The 27,156-nt window shown below is 35.9% G+C and overlaps 1 protein-coding gene across 1 annotated transcript in view; it reads right to left on the bottom strand.

Annotated features, from left to right (window-relative positions):
• The window catches only part of olfm2a (olfactomedin 2a), a 101,009-nt gene extending 81,698 nt beyond the window's left edge, over positions 1-19,311 (bottom strand). Inside the window, exon 1 of the mRNA XM_087809778.1 lies at positions 19,030-19,311. Coding sequence (XP_087665904.1) covers positions 19,030-19,086 — 57 coding nt within the window. The 5' untranslated portion in view covers positions 19,087-19,311. The remainder of the gene's footprint in view (positions 1-19,029) is intronic.
• Positions 19,312-27,156: the final 7,845 nt, after the last annotated feature.

Below are 27,156 nucleotides of genomic sequence, written 5' to 3'. Positions count from 1 at the left end.
GGGGAATCCGATTGGGTGATGAAACCACGCCCATTTATCTTGAGGCTAATACATTTTTTTTCAATGCAAAACATCATCAAAAACGGGATGTGTAGCCTAGCCTAGCCTTTGAGCAAAAAAGGAAATACACGCTAACTTGTTACCTTAATTTTTTTTTTTCTCACTAAAACTGATGAACGAGGATCATTAATTTTGATCAAATAAAAAATATAAGTGTTTTTTTTAAATGCTGTAAAAGTATTTTTGTCTCTGTTAATACTGTTAGCGCATGGCTTAACAGAGAAAAATGAATTCAAATGCAATATTAAAATGTTTTTATTTTATTTTGTATACTTTTCTCGGTACAGGATCATTTGTAAGATTAAGAACTTTGAAAATATGGTCCTCATCGAAATCAATCTGAAAAATGTAAGAGAACATCCGATAGAGGATGCTAAATATTAAAGCTAAATACTAACCACTTGCAGTCCCAGATATATATATATATATATTTTTAGACTAGTTTATCCTAAGTGATTTTCATTGTAGCCTCACAATGTTTATATAGTAAATTTCAATTGTTTTCATTTCTAGTTTTGTTTTTTTGGACGATTTTTCTTCGACTAATAATGTGATTAAAACGACTTTGACTACAGTTTAAAAACTGATCTGGATTAATTAATATTTAACAAATGAATAAAAGTAAAGAATATAATATTAAGAACTTTGAGAGGTAAACTCTTTTTGTAACATGAAACTTGTGGTTTAAAATACTATAAAGATTCTCTATTTATTTTTATTTTTTTCTCACACATCTTAAAACAATTGTTATGTATTAGTGTTTATTGTGTCTATTTTTGTGTACTTTTTGTCACTTTAAAATTTACAAAGAACTAAAGTGGAAATTAATAACTATACTCAGGTGTAACCATTTTCAGGTAATTACATGATACATAATATTTCAGAATTCTGTTCCACCACTAATATAAAATACAAGAAAAATGACAACTAAATGAAAAATAGTGGCCATCTTGAAAAAATACAGACTGAAGTCAAGGGGCGGAGTCAAGACTGGGGGAATCCGATTGGGTGATGAAACCACGCCCATTTATCTTGAGGCTAATACATTTTTTTTCAATGCAAAACATCATCAAAAACGGGATGTGTAGCCTAGCCTAGCCTTTGAGCAAAAAAGGAAATACACGCTAACTTGTTACCTTAATTTTTTTTTTTCTCACTAAAACTGATGAACGAGGATCATTAATTTTGATCAAATAAAAAATATAAGTGTTTTTTTTAAATGCTGTAAAAGTATTTTTGTCTCTGTTAATACTGTTAGCGCATGGCTTAACAGAGAAAAATGAATTCAAATGCAATATTAAAATGTTTTTATTTTATTTTGTATACTTTTCTCGGTACAGGATCATTTGTAAGATTAAGAACTTTGAAAATATGGTCCTCATCGAAATCAATCTGAAAAATGTAAGAGAACATCCGATAGAGGATGCTAAATATTAAAGCTAAATACTAACCACTTGCAGTCCCAGATATATATATATATATATTTTTAGACTAGTTTATCCTAAGTGATTTTCATTGTAGCCTCACAATGTTTATATAGTAAATTTCAATTGTTTTCATTTCTAGTTTTGTTTTTTTGGACGATTTTTCTTCGACTAATAATGTGATTAAAACGACTTTGACTACAGTTTAAAAACTGATCTGGATTAATTAATATTTAACAAATGAATAAAAGTAAAGAATATAATATTAAGAACTTTGAGAGGTAAACTCTTTTTGTAACATGAAACTTGTGGTTTAAAATACTATAAAGATTCTCTATTTATTTTTATTTTTTTCTCACACATCTTAAAACAATTGTTATGTATTAGTGTTTATTGTGTCTATTTTTGTGTACTTTTTGTCACTTTAAAATTTACAAAGAACTAAAGTGGAAATTAATAACTATACTCAGGTGTAACCATTTTCAGGTAATTACATGATACATAATATTTCAGAATTCTGTTCCACCACTAATATAAAATACAAGAAAAATGACAACTAAATGAAAAATAGTGGCCATCTTGAAAAAATACAGACTGAAGTCAAGGGGCGGAGTCAAGACTGGGGGAATCCGATTGGGTGATGAAACCACGCCCATTTATCTTGAGGCTAATACATTTTTTTTCAATGCAAAACATCATCAAAAACGGGATGTGTAGCCTAGCCTAGCCTTTGAGCAAAAAAGGAAATACACGCTAACTTGTTACCTTAATTTTTTTTTTTCTCACTAAAACTGATGAACGAGGATCATTAATTTTGATCAAATAAAAAATATAAGTGTTTTTTTTAAATGCTGTAAAAGTATTTTTGTCTCTGTTAATAATGTTAGCGCATGGCTTAACAGAGAAAAATGAATTCAAATACAATATTAAAATGTTTTTATTTTATTTTGTATACTTTTCTCAGTACAGGATCATTTGTAAGATTAAGAACTTTGAAAATATGGTCCTCATCGAAATCAATCTGAAAAATGTAAGAGAACATCCGATAGAGGATGCTAAATATTAAAGCTAAATACTAACCACTTGCAGTCCCAGATATATATATATATATATTTTTTAGACTAGTTTATCCTAAGTGATTTTCATTGTAGCCTCACAATGTTTATATAGTAAATTTCAATTGTTTTCATTTCTAGTTTGGTTTTTTTGGACGATTTTTCTTTGACTAATAATGTGATTGAAACGTCTTTGACTACAGTTTAAAAACTGATCTGGATTAATTAATATTTAACAAATGAATAAAAGTAAAGAATATAATATATTAAGAACTTTGAGAGGTAAACTCTTTTTGTAACATGAAACTTGTGGTTTAAATACTATAAAGATTCTTTATTTTTATTTTTTTTTCTCACACATCTTAAAAACAATTGTTATGTATTAGTGTTTCTTTTTTTTATATTAGTTTATTGTGTCTATTTTTGTGGACTTTTTGTCACTTTAAAATTTACAAAGAACTAAAGTGGAAATTAATAACTATACTCAGGTGTAACCATTTTCAGGTAATTACATAATACATAATATTTCAGAATTGTGTTCCACCACTAATATAAAATACAAGAAAAATTACAACTAAATGAAAAATGTAGGTTTCAAGTTACGAACTTGTCTGTTTATCCGAGATACAGTTAATATTTTACGTTGTTTTAACAAAGTGTGTGTCTGCAGAGAGTCGGCAACATTTGATTAGACGGTACCAGCTTGCAAAAAATCATTTGCACATAGAAAATATTATTATACTTTTCTTTTTTGTCAAACGCGGGCAGGAAAAGGGAGGTCTGCGTGTAAGAGCCATATTTATATTCCAATCTTCTACACAGAAACCTTCATTGCCAAACTCATAAAAGATTCATGGTGAGCAGGAAAGCAAGGTCGCACGGAAAACTGGTCAGAAGGTGCAGACTGTTGGATGCAAAAAAAAAAAAAAAAAAAGAGCAGACGGATGCAGAAACTCTGTGACGGAGGTCCCTTGACGGCAGTTACAGTGACAACGTGTGTCATTCTCCGTGTTTATCTCCACCAGTGACCAGATGATCCAGAACGTCTGCGCTCCAACTGGCATCTGTCACCTTCCCCTCGTCCCGCGAGGGTCGTGGTTCGTCTGGATTTACCCGAAGTGTCGCTCATGACCTGGACTTTTCTGTATTCCGCCTTCATATTTGTGTAGCACAGACGGAAGCGCTGAGTGTGCTGTGTGTGTGTGTGTTTGTGTGCGTCGTCGGGGTTGTCATTGTCGCTTAGAGTCACAGACTCAAACCTCTGGGAGTTCTGCGCTGCTCAGCACGCTCCACGAGAAGGAAACCAGTGAGACTCCGGGATACAGGGAAGATAGTTCCCCCCCCCCTCAGTCAGACGCTCTGTTGCTTCTTGACAGTTCGGAATATGCTGAATATTCATTTGACACAACCTCCCCACCGTGATCATGACATGATAGGCGCCGTTAAAAAAAAAAAAATGTGTCGACGATCAGGGATAAGAATTCCAGCTGCAACTCTTCAAGCTGCTTTAACTATGACCGAGGAATCCCGAGACGTTTCCCCAGACTCTCGGCTCGTGTTGCATCCATTATCATTCTCATCATTCACTCTGCTCTTAGTCCCCGTCCGACACAGGTACGAGGTTTCCCCTCGACTCCAGTTGATACAGTGAACATGGGTTTTCATTTTTGTTAGCGTTGTTAGGTTAGCGGAGTAAAGAGCTAATTTGCTAAACAAGCGTTTGATAGCAAATTCAAAAGTGTTTCCTCATGTTATTAAACTGCAGTGCAACAGTATTACGGGTCAAGATTTCAGGGATTTTTTTTCAGTTGTGTATGTGTAAACGAGTACAAATGGCTGCGGGGATTTAAGTGAGAACCAGCTGAAAAAAACAGATCTGAGATTGCTATTTTTATTTGTGCATTTGTTGACACCAAATTGTGTAGCGGCGCCTTGACTATTTAATGTAGTCAAGATGAGTGTTGACATAAGTTTTCCTATAAAGATGTTTTTGGGTTTATTTTTTGTCCTTTAGTCGTTAAATTGACTTGATAACAACAGTCCTGGTTCCCGGAGGCGCTCTCCAAGGTGCTGAAAGGGTACTACATGTACCACTTTCATCGGTACCTACCAAGTCACAACGTGAAACAGCATCAAGTATACTTGCTTATATTTGTTTGCGTCGCTGTTAGAACAGTTCTCTTGCTTTGTTGTGAAAACGGAAATGACTCCAGCCTCTCCACCTTCACTCCTGATTTATCGGTTTCCCTTCACTAAACCCCAAGTAGTACTCTTTATTTGAGCCAAAATCAAGGGCCTTCCGTGGCGCGCCAACACCACATGTATGTGAGAACAAAGGTATATTCCGCTCGGTGACTTCGGTACTCTGGGGAGGCCGGGAACCATTTTTATTGATCATCGCAGCAAAGTCGGATGGACTTGTTTGTTCGTTTGAATCATAAAGTGCAAGGCCAGCTCCGGGAACACATCAAACAAGCCTCTGGTTAAGCACAATATTTTCTTAAAGGGCTGAGAAGTGCAATATATCCGGTAGACTGCACAAACCATGACCCCCCCGCCCCCCCCCCCCTACTGCAGTAGCCGATATGTTTATGTTCTGCTACAGATACACTTCACCCATGGATGAGTGGCTTTTTGTTAATATTGTCTGGGTTTTTTGCAAAAAAAAAACCCTTTTTATTGTTTAAAATTGGGGCTAAATTCACATCTATTCAAGAAATTGTTTATTTAGGTGATGCACTTGCTCACCTTGCTCTGGGTAAATTCCATGTTACGCCCAAATTCTAGATCGTGCTACTTAGTACACGCGAGTATATACTTTATTAGCCCATTAGAGTTCAACGAAACACAGTATAACCCAAAAAGTTATTTAGGATTGTATGTAAGTAAATTACTTTAGTATTGGTCGTTCTAGAACAAGCTGGACATGGAAAAAGTCTTGTTAAATGTTGTCACTTGGATAAGTATCGTATTCTCGATATTGTCTGACACCAAAACCGGATCTTCCGTACCCCAAATAGTGCTTAAAGGATTAACACAAAAATGGGTCTAAAAAATTGTATTAAAAGATTATTAAAACTTGAATAATGTAAAAATAACTTGCGTGTTTCAATAGTTTGTTATTTTGTCTGATTTAAGTTCTGTCAGAATTATTTGGGGACATATTGTTCGAGGAGGAAATTGTGTTTTCTGTTGCTAAGTGAGTTTTCGGTCCAACAATTATTGTCATATTTTTGCACATATGTTGATGTTTCGCTTTTTACACCAAAAACTAAACAAAGCACCAAAATATGGATGACCTTTTGGTCTGCCGACAACCTTCTATGTCATGCCATGGCAATATACCACAGAACATCAGTAACCATCCCTTGTCCAACCCCGTTTCTTCAGGCTCTCCCCTCAAGCCACGCCTCTAAAGAAGTCTTCTCCCGCGACAGGAAATAAACTTATCGGAAAACGTCAAGAAACAATCAATAGAAACGATCAAAGGCACATTTACAAATGCAGGGTGTAAAGCAGAGATAGCGTCGCCCCCCTGTGACCACATGTGTAACGGCAAAGCTGTCTCTATTGTACTTCTTAGAGAATCAACTAATGATTCTTATGAGTCACCAGAGAGTCCGCCAGGGGTGTGATAATGACCGTTTTGAAGACAGAAGGCCTCTGGGTGATTTCTTTTTTTTTCCCTCCCCATCAAGACGGGAGAAGCAGCAGAGGTCATTTGGAGATACAACACCCCGGAGGATAAGCAGCGGTCAGTCTGAGGATGGGAATGAGTGGGCAGCCATTTAAAATCATGGAGTTAATCTAAGAAGTGACCAGCCGGTACACTTTGACCCATATTGTGCCCTAAAATCTGGGCTAGTCGGACACAAAAAGCTGCTGCTGGAGAACTTCACACCAGACCGTTTTATTCGATATTACATAAAGAGTGGAAGGGTTAAGCTTTATTTGCGACTTTGCTTCTGGGTAGTTTTTTTTAAAATATAAATGCCATTGGTTTTCATCACTTTTGTCAGCGGAGGAATTCGGTTACACGACGATTGCATCACCGTCGCGCCTCGTTTCTGTTGGCATCATCGTTTTTTTGCTGACTAGATACGTTGCATTGTAGTGAGAGGCGGGAAGATGGAGGGGTTTGTTGCTCAGGAAAGTGTAATATGGAGGAAAGGAATAACGGGGTATTAGAATGAGATCAGTTGTGCTGAGCTAAAAGGCTATTTCTGTGGTTCAAGTTTTCTTCAGTACACTGGCTTGTTCCTGGACGATCTGGGAGAAGTTCTTTTTTTGCACTTAAATAAAAATGGAAAAAAAACAATCCTTCAGTTTAAATTATAAACAGGTTTATCCTTGTCAATAAAAAGTGCAACGATAAGTATAATAATAAATAGTAAAATGATGAAGGATGTGTATGTTTAACATAAATAACTGAAATCTAAATCAATAATAAGATTAAATATATCATTTAAATAAAGAAGTTGTTGGTGCTTGTAAGAAAAATAGTAAGAAATGTTGTTGTTTTTTAGAATAGAATATTCTAATAATAATAATAATAAAAGAGATAATAACATAAAATAAAATAAAACGATCTTAAAAATATACAAATTATTTACAATATTAGAAAATTAACACTATTTACAGAATAAAATAAAATAAAATAAATATAGAATAAAATAAAATAAAAACACCCAAGAAGAAATACACACTACGGATTAACATCAGGATATTTAAAGTAAAGAGTTAAATATCCTGACACCAGTTGGGATGAAGGACCTTCTATAACGCTCCGTCCTACACTGGGGGTTCTCAAATCACTTACAAAACACATTACAAATTCTAGATATAAGAGGAAAAAAAAATATTTTTTAAAGAGATCAACTGAGTAAATTAATGTGCTTTAAACTATTTAAAAAAAATGAGGAATAAAGTATTTTAAAATTGTGTAACCTGAAAATGGATAACGGAATAATAACAAATCAATAATAAGTTGTTGTTATACAAGACAAGGATAAACGCCACATGAACCTTGTCCATGAACCTTGTCCGGCTTGAACTATAGTGCCGTTCCATTTCAATAACGCAGGACTGTTATGATCACGGACACAGTATTTCCGTCGCACATCTTTCATCCTGTCACCATGAAAAAAAAAAAAAAAAAAAACACCACAAGACTCTCGCGCGACAGTGAGTCATGGTGTGTCCTTTACTAATCTGCCGCGCTCCATTAGAACCACCTCTTTTTTTTTTTTTTGTCTTTTATTTCCCGCCGACCTTTACGCCTCGAACGCGGCCACGGCGAGTTCAAAATGGATGGACCTCATTCAAAACCCCGACGTTGTTATTGTAAACACATTTGAGAGACGCGGCCCTAAATGGAAACGATGCGCCAGAACGACGGCCGATAAGGACTCTTTGCTCGAGCCCTCGTTTCTTAGGCGCCATCTCTTTACAGTTGTACAAGTCTGACTCACACAATTTGGCATCATTAACGTCGAAGCGCACACCCTCCACCACAACACAACACCACCCCCCCCACACCCATCACTTGTGACACAACCGCACACTGTTGAATCTCAGGCGGTAAACTAGAATGCAGCCTCATTATCTGTGGCTCGTTGTCAAGACGCAGAGTTGTGTGTAAATGAGGACGAGCGTGAAGGTGGGCGACTAATCCGGACCCACCTAGACGCCAGCTCTCGCCCCCCCGCCGGGTGTTTCCACGTGATTGATCCCTGACTGGTGGTCGTAATGTAGATGCCATTATTAAGAGGTTTATTATTTGAACTGTGTGGGTCTCTGGGGTTTGTTGTTGTGTATCCGGAAATGATTTTATCCGACAAATATACAACATTTTAACCATGTTATGACTTTAAACTTTTATTTTTATTTTAAAAGGTTAAATAGTTAGATTACCCACAAGTTCACTTATTTTCTGGAAGAATAGAAATTAGGTTGATATTTTAAATATTTAATTGAATATTTTCAACTACATTATTTACACCAAATAGTTTATCCTTCAAATTTTAAACAGATTTGTGTTTAAATAATTAATTTCACAATAAATGTATTTGTTTGTTTTTCATAATCTTGAAAAACAAGCATAAATATATGTAGTTTAAAGATACTCCAGCATAATCGTTGTCACAAAATCAAAAGTAAAATCGTAATATAATAAAGAAGGATAATAAAGGATTTCTATTTTTGAACAAACATAATTCAAATCTATGTCAATAATTAAATGAAATGATGTTATTAAGCGGTTTATTATTTGAACTGTGTGGGTCTCTAGGGTTTGTTGTTGTGTATCTGGAAATGATTTATCCCACAAATATACAACATTTTAACCATGTTATGACTTTAAACTTTATTCTTTTTTAAAAAGGTTAAATGGTTAGTTTACCCACAATGTCACTTATTTTCTGGAAGAATAGAAATTAGGTTGATATTTGATTATATATTATTGAATATTTTCAGCAAAAATATTTACATCAAATAGTTTATTCCTTCAAATTTTAAACAGATTTGTGTTTAAATAATTAATTTCACAATAAATGTATTTGTTTGTTTTTCATAATCTTGAAAAACAAGCATAAATATATGTAGTTTAAAGATACTCCAGCATAATCGTTGTCACAAAATCAAAAGTATAACCATAATATAATAAAGAAGGATAATAAAGGATTTCTATTTTTGAACAAACATAATTCAAATCTATGTCAATAATTAAATTAAATGATGTTATTAAGCAGTTTATTATTTGACAGAACTGTGTGGGTCTCTAGGGTTTGTTGTTGTGTATCCGGAAATGATTTTACCCCACAAATATCCAACATTTTAACCATGTTATGACTTTAAACTTTTTTCTTTTTTAAAAAGGTTAAATGGTTAGTTTACCCACAATTTCACTTATTTTCTGGAAGAATAGAAATTAGGTTGATATTTTAAATATATTATTGAATATTTTCAGCAAAAATATTTACACCAAATATTTTTTCTTTCAAATTTTAAACAAATTTATGTTTAAATAATGTGTTTAAAAACATATTATAGGTCTAAATCTTAAAAAAAAACAACAGCATAGATATATTATCCTAAAGCAGGATAATAAAGGATTTCTATTTTTAACATAGATAATTCAAATATATGTCAATAATTAAATTAAATGATGTTGTAAGTTACTTTCAATGTTTTTTTTTAAATAAATAAATTTAATTGTATCATTAGTCTTGAAAAGCTAGTATAGAAAGGTTCATTTTAAAGACGCTGTTGTGGAATTATAAATAAAAAAATAATTTTAAGACAAAAATTCATAATTGTAAAAACTAAATTTAGCCTAAATTATTGTATTGAGGTTTTTTTTTTTCGTTTTTTAAGTATGATGAATCTAATTTCTATGTCTTTTGGCTAATCATTTATTTTATTAAGATTATTTGTTTTAATTTTTAATTTTTTCATTGGTTTAAGGTAGTGGTTCTCAACTGGTGGGACTGGGCCCAAAAGTGGGTCTTAAAGCTGCGTTAATTGGGTCGTGTGCCTTTCCATTAACTTAAATTTTGTAGATTTTATTTGATTTAAAATAATGTATAGATCTAAATTATAGATTATTATAGAATATATTTAAATGTGTCCTAAGTCTCTTTGGATGAAAGTATCCATCCTACAAAAGGGTTGAGGCTTTTATTTTGTTAAATTCTATTCTGTTTCCATCTCAATCATGTCACAGTAGAAGTTTTCTTTAGTAGTAGAAATTCACCAAAGCTTTTTTGGCTTGGAAAAAAAAAAAAGAGGATTCCGGGCCGATCGCTGCAGCTGAGCTCGTGTCTTAACTCCACTCTGGCAGATTTACATCCCAATTCTAGCAGCTTTTCTTTTCATTCTCTCAGCTCAGGTCAGACGGTTGCTTGGCAGAGGCGTCGCTGTCCGGCCGTCTCCTGGACTCTAGGGCGTCTCTATCACGAGCTGAACACCACAGTCATAATCTTTCAAACGCATAAAGTCAGATGGAAAAAAATCAAACTCCCTCGACTTGATTCGGCACGTCTTGTTTTTTTTCGAGCAGAAGTGGCTCAATCGCATTCAAATCTCTCAGACTGTATTGTGTTTGTGCTGCTCGGGCTCTTATTGGAGTGGAACCAACAAAAGAGATTTCTGGCCAGAAGGTCAGTGCCAAGTGTGTGGACCGTTTAAAGCTGTCTGGACTGGACCGACGCCAGCTGCGCTGTTTGTCCCGTCCAACTCTGATAGAGATGAAGTCTGTCCTTGGACACTCGGAGAGATTTTGTTGTGTAGGCGAGAGGACGGAGGGTTTATTAAGGACGCGTGCGATTGATTGACTCAGTCAATATGGAATGGAAGTGTGCGAGAGGAGAATAATCCCAACAACCTTACAACTGCAAGTCAGAATATGAGGTGTCACTGTGCTGTACCAGATACTAGAGTATGTCCAGAGGAACATTGTAAACACCTTTTAGTCACTTGTAGTACAATCTTGTACTTCTGATCTTGATTGTTGGAAACCGGTCAATCTTTTGCCCGGTCGATAAGAAGGACTCGCCCCAGAAGACTGCTAGCCCATTAATCGTGAACAACAACCCCCGATACGTTAAGTAAAGTAGTGTGTAGCACTGTCTAAAACTGGTTTAAATTAGGTAAATACTTAGAATTACATGTAATAAGGGTAGCTTCCTAGTGGCCTCTATCTACTGACCAGAAAGTGGCCTAAGATAAACATTCCATTCCAAAGACAGACTGGATAGGGATGTAGACGTGCAATAGTCAATGTCAATGAAAATCACTCTCAATTGCAAGAATCTTATTAATCAATATACATTTTACTTCTCACTTGTTTTGTTATCTCCGGGTCAATGTGACCCCGGTGGCCTGAAGACAAATGTGTTTAAGGTATCCCTTGCGTTGTCTTTGTTTACGGGGAATTACCTCCTCCACCGCATATAATATAGTTCAGTTCTACGTCTTTGTGCTGTGTTAAAACTGATCACCGGCTGTCATAGATTGGCTGGGCGGCAAAGCATCGTGGGAGCTGTTCAAGTCACTCGTTACAACGCCACCTCCTTTGCAATGTTGTGAGTTTCCAGGTTCAGATACATTTTGGTCAGTACTTTAGGGATATCATTTAATGATAGGAGGTTTACGAAAACGTAACCCAAGGAATAAACGAGGAACCACTGAAGAAGTAACTGCAGTATGGACGCTACTGAAACTTACGAGGCTATTTCACACCTGCTCAAGGAAAGGAAATGCGCTCAGTAATTGCATTCATTACATTCATCCAAGAATTTCAGGGTTGTCTTCGAAACAATCAAAAAGTCAGTCCTAATATACCCTAGCCAACAAAGACAACTTCGTGAACTCGCAGTTAGTTTCTGTTCTGAACTTGCTATTGACGACTAATGTCAACAGGGAACTTCAATCTTTTTTTTATCATGTCCAGACTATGTTTAGTCAAAATATCCATCGATATCCCCAAATTATCCGTCGTCTCATTATGTAACTTTATAGTATTTGGTTCGTTCGGCCATAATCTTCATTAAAGTTTATTGCGATTCTGAAAAATATACCGACAACCTGGTCCGAGAACTATGGCCTTGCATCAAGACCCTCATTTGGTTTATATTCTTGGTGTCATGAAGCCCTTGAGGTCACCAAACCAAAAGCCATCTCCACGGAAATTGTGTTCATCACATTTTGGCATGCTTTGTTAAGGTGAATTTTGGATGGTATACTTGTATGTAAGCCCCCCTTATATAGATACATTTGTGTTGTCTTTCATTTAACCTTCATGGTTGAACATTCTAAGGACAAAATCTTTATTTATCTACTATTACCCTTATGCAGTCAGATCAGTACACATTGAAGATTGTCATTTTCTGCCACCACCACAATGACCGACAACTCTTCAGGACGCTGATTTAGTTCCATGATCTCATGCAGAACTGGTGGTATTTATATAATGGCGCTATTTGTTTTCCTGATTAACGTTCCCTGCTAACTGTTACACGGCCCGATTCACAACTGCAGCTTTATTTATAATACATGCCTCCTGGCTTTAAATCAACCCGTCTGTGTTGCAACCAAGAATGAGAGAAAAACAACTTAACAAGGTCTGAGCTCTCACTTTGTCTCCTTGTTTACCCTTTTTTTTTTTTTTTCCTGGAGAGGGAAGTCACCTTTTTTAAATCCCAGAGATCGGATTTCTCTCCTTTTTTTTTTTTTAAGGAGAAAACACGGAACACACCCAAAGTTTCGCTGACATCCATCTGAAGTCTCGAGTGCTTTTGTTACAGTTTAAAGTTTCCTAGTTCTGGAACCAATTACCACGGCCTGATAAAATGCTCCGGAGGGACGAGGTGCGTCTTAAACCTGTGAATGCGACTCACTTCAAGTAGGAAACAATCTTTGTAAGAGAAGCTGAAGTGTAAATGAGATACTTTTCATAAATAAAAGAGTCATTTCCTAGAGTAGCCGATCTCTGCTCTGACCCATGGGCTCTTGGATTCCACTTCGAGGTCCATAAGTACCAACGTACGGACCATCGAAATCAAAGAAAATTCTCTACTTCAAGTACATTTTCTTTTTAAGGAATTTGCTATTTCCTGCTACACCTAGATTTGTTTTGGTGTCTTCCATTTCTGCTAAGAGAAGTATGACTGACCCAGAAAGAAAAGTGGAGAAAAAAACCTCTGAAGATGAGTTCATAAATTCCAGCAGTAGTGCAGACGGAAAAGTCTTAAACACGTATTACCTGTTTTCTCCGTTAAATTGAGTCTGTTTGAGTGTATAAATATCTTCAAAACCTCTTCGAAGACCAGACTTCAGGCGCAGTTCTGCTCTCCAGACTGAAAAACTAGACTCCAGTGAAGAACCTCATCGAAGCTGGAGCTGAAAACCTCTTGTCCAGCTCAAGAAAACCTCCTCGAACACCGACTATACATCATGTTTATGGTCGGGTCCGACCACCTGTGGGCCATAAACGTACTGATGTACGTAGATTTATATAAATCGCTAGGTAGAAAAAAAAACCCTCCTAATTATTGCCAGAATACGTACAAATATGTGAATTTAAATCATTAAGAGAATGACACCACTTTCTTTTACCACTTAAACAAGCTTTAACTAAGTAAAAATACTTTGGAAAACTTTCATTTACGCACAATAAAACCTAAACTGTTTTTAAAGAACCACTTTTAGTGAAGCATCTCTGAGTATTTGAAGATACTACAAATAATAAAACTATTAATAAATAAACTCTTTTGTGTCTTTATGGTGTTAAATGAGGATTTGGTCATTCATGTAGCAGCTTTTTGTTGTTCACACATCATTTTTTTACATTTTGACGTTAAATTATGCGTTCATTTATTTTTATGAGAAAGTAGAGTTTTCTATGTAGTTGCAGTCCTCACCAGGGTGAAGTACTAGAGAACATGATCATGTAGAATTGTGTCTTGAAACTTCTCTGATTTATCTCTAAAAATGAATGCCTTTTTCTTCTTTTTTTGTTTGTCATTTTTATAAGTACGCATCTCAAAATAAACTGAAAAGCCAATTTTTAAAAATCAACGTAAATCATATGTCACATTGATTTATTTTTTTTACAATATATATGAATAATTCCACTAAAATTGTGTGTGTATATCAGGGGTGTCGAACTGGTCCAGAAGAGGGCCGAGACGGTGCAGGTTTTTGTTCCAACCAGTCAAGAAGACATGAGTTAACCAATCAGGTGTCAGCTTAAACAAGCAACACCTGACTGACAATCAATTGATTACTGTATCCAGGCGCCTGATTGGTTCAACTATATGGTTGGATCTAAAACCTGCACTGTCTCGGCCCTTTTCTGGACCAGTTTGACACCTGTGGTGTATATGATGAAATAACATATTTTAAAACCAAATTTTAATTTGAGCGTTGTGGCCCTTTTTGTGTCCTTTTCGTTCCGTGAAATAATATGATTTGGCCCCCAATTTGATGTTTTTAAGAATCAGGGCCAAGCAAAGGAATCCATCTTTTTGTGTGTCAGACAGTTAATAAAATGGAACAGATTTCTTTAAGAAATTGAACATAAAATTTGAGAAAAATGGTTTAAAATTCAAGCCACACGAATATACACAAACTACTAAACAACAAAATACAAATCAAATTTCGATCCAAGATTATTGATATTTTTGTTTTTTTTATTAAGGTCATAACACTTTCCTGTGTTCTCATGGCGTGGAGGGCCCTTAAATAAATCACAATATAAAAAAGTGTCCAAACAGTAAATCTAAATCCCCCCGACTTGATGCCATCCACGAACATTTGCACTTCGACCCCGGGGGCTTTATGGTCACTTAGTTAAAACACGCAGCTTACAAGTGTTTGTCTCATCGAAGCAGTTGAATATTTCATGGCTGAGAATGAAAAATAAGCATCTCGTCGCTGTAGGTTGTTAGCACGAGTGCGCTGGAAATCAATTCTTAATGTTTGCTGTGCAATCTTCGGAAGATGGCGTCATATTTTCTTTCAGCCCCCTGTTTTTAATATTTAATCTGAGCACTTATGACAAATTGTCCCCCGAAGGCCAATTACAGCGGAGAACGTCTGACGGCGAGCGATGGCTGCAGCTATCGGAGAATCATAAAGTGACACGTTAACAAATGTTTAACTGATGGACTTGAAAAACACCAGCAGAAGTCGATGTTTCACGCTCTGACGGCGAGTTCACTTGTAAGTGACGAATGTTAAACATTTCCTGCGTCATGTCGCCGAAGACGTTCTACTACTTTACTTTATATTTGAATTAAAGTTGACACGGCGTTTTATCTGGAGCAACAAACACTGGTAGGATTGTGAACCCAGAAGAATCCAATAGTATCTCTGCTCACCAGAATGTCATTGATATGATAATAATGACTATTAAACTTGAAATATATATAGTTTAATAGTCATTATTATTGATCACATATTGCAGCTTCATACTGTGGTACATTACCGATCTGCTCATGATGACCCTAACATGAACTTTGTCTTTATCGGTCCACTTTTAAAAGGTACTGACCACTGCAAAAACCAACAATAACTAAAGGAAACCATTTTTTTTGTATATTAGCTTTAGCGTTAATGTAGCATTAATGGAACTTGTGAACATTTTGTGCTGTTTAATTACTTTTTTGGATATAATATTACAATATTTGTCTCTATATGATAAAAAAAACATTTTAGTTTATTGTGTCTTTTAGATGTCATTCATCAACTTTAACTTTCTTCCATATGATAAAAAAAATGACTCGTATAGTTTGTACTTTTTGATGGGTCTGGTTTTGTTGTCATTAAAAAAATAATAATAATGAAAAATAGAACAGGATTACTTTGCTCAGGATGTATTTTATCATGGTTGTATTTTTTTTAAATGAAATTAACACGAGATATATAGAAAAAAACATATCATTTATAATATAATACAATAAAAAATATACATAATAAATAATATATATATATTTCATTAATAATAATATTTCTAATTAAAGTCAGTTGTGAAATAACTCAAGATTACATTTTTAAATAAGAAGCAAATTTAAATGGACACTTAAAATAATTAATTTAATTGCAAACAATTTCACAGTTCATTTTATTAACTCCATTTATACAATTTAACAATTTTCCCCTTAATGTTTTGTTTTGCTTTGTTTTATTTCTTTTTACAACAGACTTACAGTCAAGAGGCTGCGTCATGTTGAGTATTTTGTCGTCGCTTAAAATCATTTTTTCTTAGCTTCACACCTACAGTTGAACACATGATTAACGGCCATTTAAACATCTCGCATTATACGATAAAAACCCTCGTATTATTACGGACGTGGAGTGTAGAGTCTGGTGTGGCTGACCCTAGGCTCTGTGTGCACCAGCCGGCTGACAAGGCAGTAAAGGTCACTCACGGTGTGTATACAAGACATGCTAAGCACTGAAGTGTCCTGCAACAAATGACCTTTAATGTTCCAACATGGCTCTGCATAATTGTCAGCATAATAATAAACATCTCTTTTAGCCGATGAGTCTCGGTTTTATCAGATCCTGGTCGCGTCTATAGATGCGGATAAATAATCGTTACGCTAAAGTCGTTCTTAACGACACCATATGTTTCAGGAGGCAAAGTTTTAGCAAGGCGCTAAGACGTCAACGAAAAAAAAAAAAAATTAGAGAAGAAAAACGCTCTTAAAAGGATTTGAAGTATTGTATAAAAAAAAAGCCTCCACATTTGCAGATACTAAATAATTCAGTCTTTGTTGTTTTGGCTGATTCTGGACGGAAGGCTGAAAAGAGCCAGAGAGGAAACCGGGATAAAGTGAGTCGCTGATCGAGGGGACATTAGCATCGCGGCTAATGCGTTTGCTAATTACGGCTGTTGATCGTTGTGCTAACATGTTTCCGTCAAAGGGCTTCTACACGTCTTTGAGACCGAAAATGTACTACATTTTATTGAAGATAGTGTTTCATCAATGTATATTCAATAAAGATTATCTATCTATATATATATATTTCTTTAGAATGCTAATGGATACTTTCAGATTTCGTTTCAAACTTGTAATGCGTCACTTTAACGGAATATTTGGGAGTGAAAACTGCGTGGATTTTTCGTAACATGGCTCGCAAATGCCAAAAATAATCAGAGCTATCTTTTCTATCAATTGTTAGCATATGATGTTAGCCTATGGTGTTAGCATGTGGTGTTAGAAAATGATGTTAGCATGTGATGTTAGCATATCTGGTTAGCATAGGATGTAGTCACATCTTAAGTATAAAAAATGTTGCAGCTCGGAAGACACAGGTTTATTTTTTTACATGTCAAATCCTTTAATGAAACTTAAATTGCACAACAGTTACTGTATGTTTATGTGTCTTACATATACAAATTTTAACATTTCAATCTGAGTTTCTCACTAATTTCACCACTTTTAATTGTAATATCATATATGTATATCAATATAGTTTAATGAAAGTTTACGACTAACAAAAAGGTTTTTTTTTTATAGATATTTAATATAAAATATGTTAAATAAGACAAGACTTTTGAGCATTTAACAATTATATGCAATTTAATATAGAGCTATTTTTTGGGTTTTAAAAATGGCTGACTGTTTGTTTTACAATTTTTTATTTTAATTGATGATTCATTAAGAACAACAACATTTTTAAATAATAATTGTCAAGCTATTGATAAAGATTTAAAAAGGTTCTGAGGATATTTATTACATGTAATGTAATAATAATTTATTGCATGTAATGTAATAAATATCAATATTAATCAGAGAAAATTGGACATTGTTTTTAGGGGTTTCTATATCAGGAATATTTGAATTGATATTTGTTGACATGATTCTACTTGGAACTAAGTTCCCAAACGTTTGTTTTTTTGGAATGTGGGAGGAAAACGGAGTGCCCGGAGTAAACCCACGCAAACTCCACGAAGAAAGGCTGCAAGTCATCTCCACTGGGAAGTGAACCTGCAACCTTTCGTGCTGTGCGCCCCATGATGTAATTTTCTGTAAAACCATGTAAAAATCAGGACTTTGGCAGAGGTGTGAGCAGTATCAGTGCTTTCCCAGTTTACTCCCTATTGACCTTTTTTTTTTTAAATATCTACTTTTCTTCTTGCTTTAAATATTATAATATCCTGGAAGCAACTTTTTAAAACCTTGATACGCTCTTTAAAAAAAAAAAAGGATAATGATATCCATGACCGAAATACTGATTCCTAGAAAGGGAACCAAAAATTTGACATCATATATTTAGAAAAATGAAATGAAGAATTCCGTCTGACACGTGTATAAATATTTGGATAATACATAAACCAGGACGTTGAGACGATGAGCTGCGACTCAGAAATCTAGTATTTCTCTCGTTGACTAGCAATAATGGATTTATTGTTCAAGCTATTTTAAAAAAAAGAAAAGCCCTGCAGATATTCCCGAAGCCTCTGTCCGCGGTGCTGAAGTCTGCATCGACCACATGGATCATATTTAATAATAAACCCCCCCCAACAAAAAAAAAACCCCTCTGGTGCCTTCATGTGATTCCCATCCACACTCTGCTTTACACGCTGACCAGCTGAACCCCGGCAGGTTTTACACGCTTCTGCTTTGACTGGAAGCCCCTTTTTTTTTCTGGGTCAAGTCATTTACCGCCCTTCACATCATTTTTTTTTACAAGTGCCTCATCATCACGGGCTTGTCACAAGGGTTCTGCTCCGGTGGACCACGAACCGTAGACCGTCCTCCCAGGATAACACCATGAGGATCCACCATAATATTGAGTATTTTAAAAAAAATTAAAAAATGATATTTCAAGTTCAAGTTCAAACAGTCTGCAGCCTGACTCCACCTGCAGCCCCCCCCCCCCCTCCTCCATCACCACCATCACCACTATCACCTCACTTTTTCTTTTTTTTTTGTTGTGCAGACGTGAAAGTTTGTTGAAAAAAGGTTGCGGGTTCTCACCTGGCAGGGCGCGAGCGCTAACATGACCAGCAGGAACATGGCACTGAACAGATGCATCCCGGGCGGAATGATCGCGTCCCAATTGTCGGCGGCTTTTCTCCTCCGCTTCCTTCACAGCAACCTCCGGTTCCTTTTTTTTTTTTTTTACTGGGGCGGGTTTCTCCACGGACAAGAGGGGGGTAGTTTAGGTTCCGAGTCTCCTCCGAACCTCCGACCTCATCACCAGCGCGGCGCAACCACCGACCACGTGTTTAAAAAGCGAAGCACTTTTTTTTTTGCGAGGAGAGAAGGAGGAGAAATCGCTGTGGAGCTCCTGCCACGGAACGCTCTCGGTCAGCAGTCTCTCTCTCTTTCTCTCTTTCTCTCTTGCCTCCTCCCTCTCTCCTCCTCGGCAGAAGAAATGCGACCGAGAAAAAAAAGGAGGAGGAGGAGGAGAGTCGCAGAGGTTGGAAGGTTGACTACTGTGCTTGCGAGGTGTCGACGCTAGGAGATGCACGACTTTGGGAATCGGATGCGGCCAAAAGCTAAGAGGAGACGGACAGACAGGCGGACGGACGGCGGGTTTAGCATCTGTTGCTAATTGGCCGCGTCCCACTTGTAGTTGAAAAAGACAGTCACACTAACTTACGACGTTTAACATTTAGATGGAAATATCTTTTCGAATTTTAATTAATTAATTAAAACAAGGATATGGCTAAATTACAAATGTCTGAAAGCCCCAGTCTGATTAAAAAACCCGAACAAAATTCCTAAATTAAATACAATTTTCTTTTTTTACATTTTTATAAAACAATATTATTTTAATTATATTTAAATTCTCCCTAAAACAAGTGTATATTTTGGTTTAATTGAAAATCCTAAAAGTTTTTTTAAATGGTTATTTCAAATTGAATGCTTCTCTTGCTAGCTTAGCAAGTGGATAGCAGGGTTCGCTGCAGTCCTTCTTAGCACTTTAAATCAAACCTCCACCAAGCTTGTCTTTTTTGAATGTTTTTGTATTGATATTTACAAAAATACCTCAAGACTGTCTCTCCTGCAAGTTTTATCCAGGTATTTTGTTTATTTATTTTCGTTTTAGGAAGTTTTTAAAAGGATGATAAAAGTGCTAAAAGCCATGTAACAAGTAATATTAATAGTTTTAAAGGTAATTTTAAAATGAATGCTACTCTTGCTAGCTTAGCTAGTGGATAGCAGTCCTTCTGGGGTTACATTTAGCATTTTAAATCCAACCTAAACTTGTCTTTTCTGCTTGTTTTTTGTATTGATATTTACAAAAAATATCTCAAGACTTTATCTGCTTCAAGTTTAATCCAGGTATTTTATTCGAGTTTTGAAACATTTTTTACAAGCGGTCATTTTAAAATGAATGCTAACCTTGCTAGCCTAGCTAGTCGATAGCAGGGTTGAAACGAGTGATAAATACAAAATTGAACGACTTATCAGACAGAAATATAGACTTTCAACCCTTGGCAATGACTTTACTTGGAAGTTGGAAACCTAACCCTGAAATTGACTTCCTGTTTTACAAATAAACTTCATTCCAAATGTAACAATATAAATGTAATAGTAAGTTGTGTTTATGAAGAGTAAAGCGGCTCAACAGCAGATGCAGAATATTTTACTGTAATTCTCTTGATACGATCAAGACGGACAGAAAAGCTGGTTCATCTTCTCAAATCCTCTTCCTTCTTTTGATGTGCTTCATAACATTTAGACCATTTCTTGACTTTTCTCCCCAAAAAAATACTGTCACTCAATATACAGAGCAGGAAAAAGAACCAGACATCCACTTCCTGCCGTTTTCCTCAGATCAGGACTTTTGATTTGTTCAGCATAAATGATCATGTTTATTTGCCTCCAGGATGATAAGGACTGTCAGGAGTTTGATCCTGTCTTTGAATCTTTTCCAGAGAAGAAACTTAATATAATTAACTTCTCTCTCCTTTCCCTTTCCAATATGTGCCGCAATCCATTCCCACAAAAAAAAAAATCCAAACTCAGATGCCAAAATGACAATAAATAAACAATAGTATCATATTTCATATCCGACTGCTGACTCAAAAGATTCTTCCTTGAACTCCCGACTGATTTTTAAAGTCATATTTTAAAAAAGATTCACGTAAACTATGCACAAGGTTAAGATTTTTCGTTTCTCCCTTTATTTTGGCGACATCAATTCAGCGGACGAGATAAATGAGAACGGAGTGAAACGAAAATGCATCATCTGGGGACGAGTTTGGAGGTTAATCTGGCAGTTTTGAATTTAGCCGTGGAAGGGAAAAAAAAGGGACTCTTGCGAGAGATAAATAGTCGGTATGATGTTGTTCTTATTATTGTTTTACACAGACGTCGGTATAGCTTTTATATTTATATTTATATAAAGTAAACTTGAAACGTTTATTTTTTTGGTCAGATTTAAACTTTTTTCTCTTTTATGTAAAAAAGAAAATTATTGAAAAACATGCACTTTTATAATAAAATCGACATGTCAAGATGCAAAAGTTTTAAATAAATAAAATAATTCTTGTTACTATTTATTTCTTCTACATTATTCTCATGATATTTAATCAAGGATGTGTTTTACTAAACGAATGATGGGCTGGAAAAAATATGTCTATTTCTTGTAACTACCAGTTTGTCTCAACTGTTTACTGTGTTTTCTCTAGACTAATACTTTTTTAAGTTAATAGAATTGAATGCAATATTTTTACGTACACTAGTTCAGGGTAAACAAAAAAAAAGGCTACTTAAACTTGGTTGTTACTTAAAACTAAATTCCTTTTTTTTTAACTTTTTGGTCTCTATAAATTAAAAATGTATTGAGAAAATTACAGACACAAATTGTGAATTGAGGTGCTTGTATATCCCAATTGCAATAGTCCTTTATTACTTATATCCAAATAAAATACGTGAGGAAATCCGATTTAAACTTATTTTTTAATGATCAAAGTTTCCTGAATTTAATCTCTGAATTTCATTCACGGTCTGGAGCTTTTAATCCATGCATTTGTGTCTTCTCCTTCAGTTTATTTTGGTGTCTATTCAAAAAGGATCTGTCTCGCCTGCAGTTAATACAAAACTCTGCAGCGAGAATTCTGACCTGCTCTAGTAGAAGAACTCACATTTCTCCGATCCTTAAAACTCTTCACTGGCCGCCAGTTTCTTTCAGAATCAATTTTAAGTTCTAACTTTCAGATCTATTCATGGTCAGGCTCCTCCTTACATCACTGATCTGATCCAGCCTTACACCCCAGCTCGGGCTCTGAGGTCTGTGGATCAGAATCTACTGATGGTTCCTGAACACGGTTCAGAACCAGAGGAGAGAAATCTTTTCAGGCTGTTGCTCCTAAACTTTGGAACGATCTTCCTCTCTTTGCGCTTGATGGATCTACTGACTCCTTTAAGAAACATCTTAAGACGTTTTAATTTGTGCTTTTTCTTAATCTTCTGAGACTCCTGTGTTTGTTTTATGTTGTCTTGGCCTTTTAGAGTTTTTACATTTGTAGGTATTTTTTAACTGTGTATTGCTTTTGATTGTTCAAGCGTTTTTTTTTTACCCTGGTCTAGAAAGGGGCTTTACAAATAATTATTACTTACTTAAATATATCCAAATAAAATATATGAGGAAATAACATTTAAACTTACATTTAATGATCAAAATTGTTCTTATTATTATCTTTTTTTTCCATTTCACCCTTGAGTTTAGTAACAGAACAAACCATTTTGTATGTATCACTTGTTTCAGCTAACCCTGCTATCGACTAGCTAGGCTAGCAAGGTAAACATTTATTTAAAAATGACCGCTTGTAAAAATGTTCCAAAACTCAAATAAAATACCTAGATTAAACTAGCAGCAGATCAAGTCTTGAGATATTTTTGTAAATATCAATACAAAAACAAGCAGAAAAGACAAGTTTAGGTTTGATTTAAAATGCTACATGTAACCCCGGAAGGACTGCTATCCACTAGCTAGCAAGAGTAGCATTCATTTTAAAATTACCTTTAAAACCCCCCACTATTAACTGTTTATCAATCTATTACATTGCTTTTAGCCCTTTTATCATCCTAAAACTAAAATAAATAAACAAAATACCTCGATAAAACTTGCAGCAGAGACAGTCTTGAGGTATTTTTGTAAATATCAATACAAAAACAGGCAAAAAAGACAAGTTAAGGCCTTTTTTTAAAATATTTTTCCATCATATTAAAGCCAATTTTCCCATTCTTTATTTTGGCTTTTTTAGCCTCACGTATCATTAAAAATGCTAAAAATGCTAGTGATATTTTTGAATTAAATCTTCACCACCGTAAGTTATTATGAGTATCAACTGACGGATGTTTCTCATCCGTTCAAGCGTTGACCCTCTAATGATAACTGGAAATAAAATGCCAAAAATGACGTCTCAAAAAAAGGCAGAAAACAATCTACTGTACCATCCCTTTGTGTCACGCTGTAGCTGAGTGGGAGCTCGGGGGCTGCCAGGGTGAGTAAAAGTGATGTTGAGTCATCGCATTGTGTGGTGGGGAGGGAGTCGTAGGTGGTGGTGGGGGGGGCGGGGGGGGCATGTTTAATGGTCAGACTGAGGAAAGACCCCCGTATCAACTGTTCTGGTTCCGTCCATCCATCTCGCCGCCGCTGAGACGCTCGGGTGAAGAGAGTGTTTTTGAGGTAAACACAAACAAAGCGTGACCCATTTGTCATACGTTGCAGGATTTATCTGCTTCCATCCCCGAGTGGGTCCAGAAAAAGGCCAGGAGGAAAAAAAAAAAGAAAAAAAAAGGAGGAAATACAGCTCCGGGGGCTGCTGCGTGTCCTTTCAAGCATTATTAGTTCTCACTTGCTGTCCGCAGACATATATTCTTGAAGTTAGCTCGCTACTCTATTTCCCTCCTCTGTGTCACATGTCCTCCACGTCTCTCGCCCTCCATCCTCAATTATTCATCCTCCTATTGTTTGATTCCCCCCCTCGCTTGATCAGGATGGCGCTTTTTTTTTAAAAGAAAGGCCCGCGGACCTACCAGCAGCATAACAACAACAACAACAACAACAACCTACCGGTCTCTCTTCAGCGCCCCCGGGGGGTCCATGATGGGACCATTTGTATTGAACCAGGACTATCATTAAATGGATTCACAATTTCCAGGGAACGATTTGTTTCACATAACGTGCGAGCGTGAGGAACGTAAGCACAGCGAGAATAACAGGAAGGCGGAGAAAGATGATATTACGTCTTCAGATTCAGGGGGTAAGGGGTTGAGGGGGGTGTGGGGGGGGGGGGGGGGGGTATGAGATGGGCAAGTCTGTGATTGGATCTCATCACACGGAAGGTTGTTCAATTAGATCCAGAGCACTTGGAGTCGCTCCATCCCTCCAGAAGAGGGCCTATAAAAAAAGCTCCGGGTTGTTATTGATCACTGCCTTTACCGTAAAGTATAATGCTTGAGGACTATACGGCCTCCCAGAAATGATTAAGAGTAAAAAAAAAAAAAAAACGCTCTTTAAGTTACTCCTCCGAGAGGACATGAGGAGGACAGACGATCAAACATCATCATGATTTCATCAGGATTTTTTTTCTGCTTCTGGGGCTTTGATCTTGATTAAAACGCGAGTTTTGCAGGATTTTATTCATCGATTCACAACCTCCTCATTGACGGAGGAAGATGTTTCCACTCTAGAGTCCCGGTCGCTCCATGTGGTCCTGCTTACGTTTCTCCCACATTTACATTTGGAAATATTCACTTCTGCGTTCCAGCAATTGTCGAGTTGTATAAAACACATGAATAATTGATCCCGGGAATACAGATCAGAAGGAAGGTTTGAATCCAGGGTTTTATTTAGTTCATTTTAATCTTATTTACATTATTATCATGATGTGCAACATTTCATCGCGAGATGATCGTAAATGATTCTCTTTTTTTTTAATGAAATACTTTTCCTCCCTCAAATGATGATTCGTTTGCTCATGATTGATTTTATTTCTACTGATGGTTCCTGAACTCGCTTCCAGACCAGAGGAGAGAAATCCTTCCAGACTGTTGCTCCTAAGCTTTGGAACAATCTTCCTCTCACTTTGCGCTTGATGGATCTACTGACTCCTTTAAGAAACATCTTAAGACATTCTTATGTGTGCAGGATTTCCCCTGATTTTCTGGAACTCCTGCATTTGTCTTATGTGTCTTGATCTTTTAAAGTATATATTTTAACTGTGTATTGCTTTTGATTGTTTAAGCGCTTTGTGACCCTGGTCTAGAAAGGCTCTTTACAAATAACTATTACTTACTTACAAACATATATCATTTAAATTTAACTAGCAGATGTACGTTGTCAGGAATTTTTTTATAAAATACAAAACCCAGAATATATATTTTTTATTTTTCAATGCAAAGGCCATTTAATTTAGTCTGAAATACTCTATTGTCCCTTTAACGTTCTTACACCGACCTTAAAGGTGGCTAGCTTCATTTTTTTAAGGCTGATCGTGACGGATTCTGAAAAATGACGTGGAAGCTGCAAAGGACTAAAGAAGGACAGGAATGTTGAAGGAATTGGGACATTTAAAAGGCAATAACTTGTTTAATATTTGAGCATCAGAGCGATAATTTAGTTTAAAACTGTCCTTGGAATGAGACGAACTTAACGATGCTATTGTATCACTATTAATAAGTGGGAAAGTTAAAACAGTCGTTTTCTGCCTTTTTTGCCTTTGCAAACGAATTTGGCCAAAAAAAAAGGGAGACTTGGTCCAGACACAGCAGTTGAAGGTGGTTATTTTGATGAAAGTGTCCTTTATAGATATAGGTACAAACAATTTCGGTCCAAGTACTGAGCCTTGAAGAACTCCTCTGTTAAGTACTCTTTGTATGTTATATCGTCCTAGGTTATTTATTTTATGTTACACCTTATACAAAAGCTTTATATACAAAAGAGGTTTGGGATTAATTGTGTCAAATGCTGTAAAAAACATTTATTTATATACTGAATATCACACACTAAACCTTTGATGTCACCCTTTGGGACCTGAATTTAAAAGTGATTATTTAAATTAAACTACCTACTGTTACTTTTTTCGAGCACTTTTGAGTTAAGATTGCATACATTGAATACATATCTGAAGTAATCCGGAAGTGACTCTTGGGTACTGATGGAAAATATTTGATACCGGTACCAATACTGACACCTTTCACTTCGTTGAATGATGCTTTTTTTTCCATTACTAATTTATTAAGATCAATTCTAACAAAAAGAAAATAAGATTAATATATCTCCAGTTAAAATTTTTCAGCCACACACGGAACAATTAAATAATGAAATATCCAGTTCAATGAAAAACTTGATTAACACGTTAAAAATGTATCCGATGTTCACTGACTTTGTCAGTTTTTCTCACTTTATCAAGTTTTTACCACGTGGGGTACCGAACATTGCACTAAAAAAATGAATTATGATACCGCTGCCACAAAGGAACTGAAACTGGATACCCAGCCCTAGTCCTTCCTCTCTCGACTCTTTCGTGGGTTCTTGTGGGCACTTCTGGACAAGTTGTCAGACCCTCATATGGCAGATATGGACCGACAACCAACTCCCTTTAACCCACCGATTTAATAATTAAGAGTCATAAGCTCATCTCTGTAGGTTTGTTATTCAAGCCCAGCGCTGCCCTACTTTATGAACATTTATTAAAAAATGAACAAACGTCTTCTTAAGGCATGTATGTCAGCAACAGTACATGTGTTTTAATCATCTTCTCTGTCAGGTCTTATTAAAGGTCAGCTTCACCTACATGACCATGATGTAGACACATTTCAAACTGCAGCTTCAGTGCCGAGAATCAGGACGAAACGACTTTTAATGCTCCGTCATTTTAGCATCAACGAAAAACCAGGCTTTAAATATTTCACTTGTTTCATGCGTTTACGAAGAGACGCATCGTGGGAACATGTTGGAAGTCGACAGTCGTGATAAAAGATCTGACGTCAGTTTTATGAACTCATGAGCTTCTATAGTTGAGCGACTATTCTCAGCATGTCAGGATGGGTCTTTGAAGATGATCTGTTGTTATTAGACGATCGTGACTGAAGTGACGCCGCGACAAACGATAAGAAACATGTGTGAATGAGGTTTGCTTT

Source organism: Callionymus lyra, chromosome 15 (genome assembly GCF_982586985.1).
Source record: "Callionymus lyra chromosome 15, fCalLyr1.hap1.1, whole genome shotgun sequence".
Classification (NCBI taxonomy): domain Eukaryota; kingdom Metazoa; phylum Chordata; class Actinopteri; order Syngnathiformes; family Callionymidae; genus Callionymus; species Callionymus lyra.
This window is presented reverse-complemented; position numbering and strand designations above follow the sequence as displayed.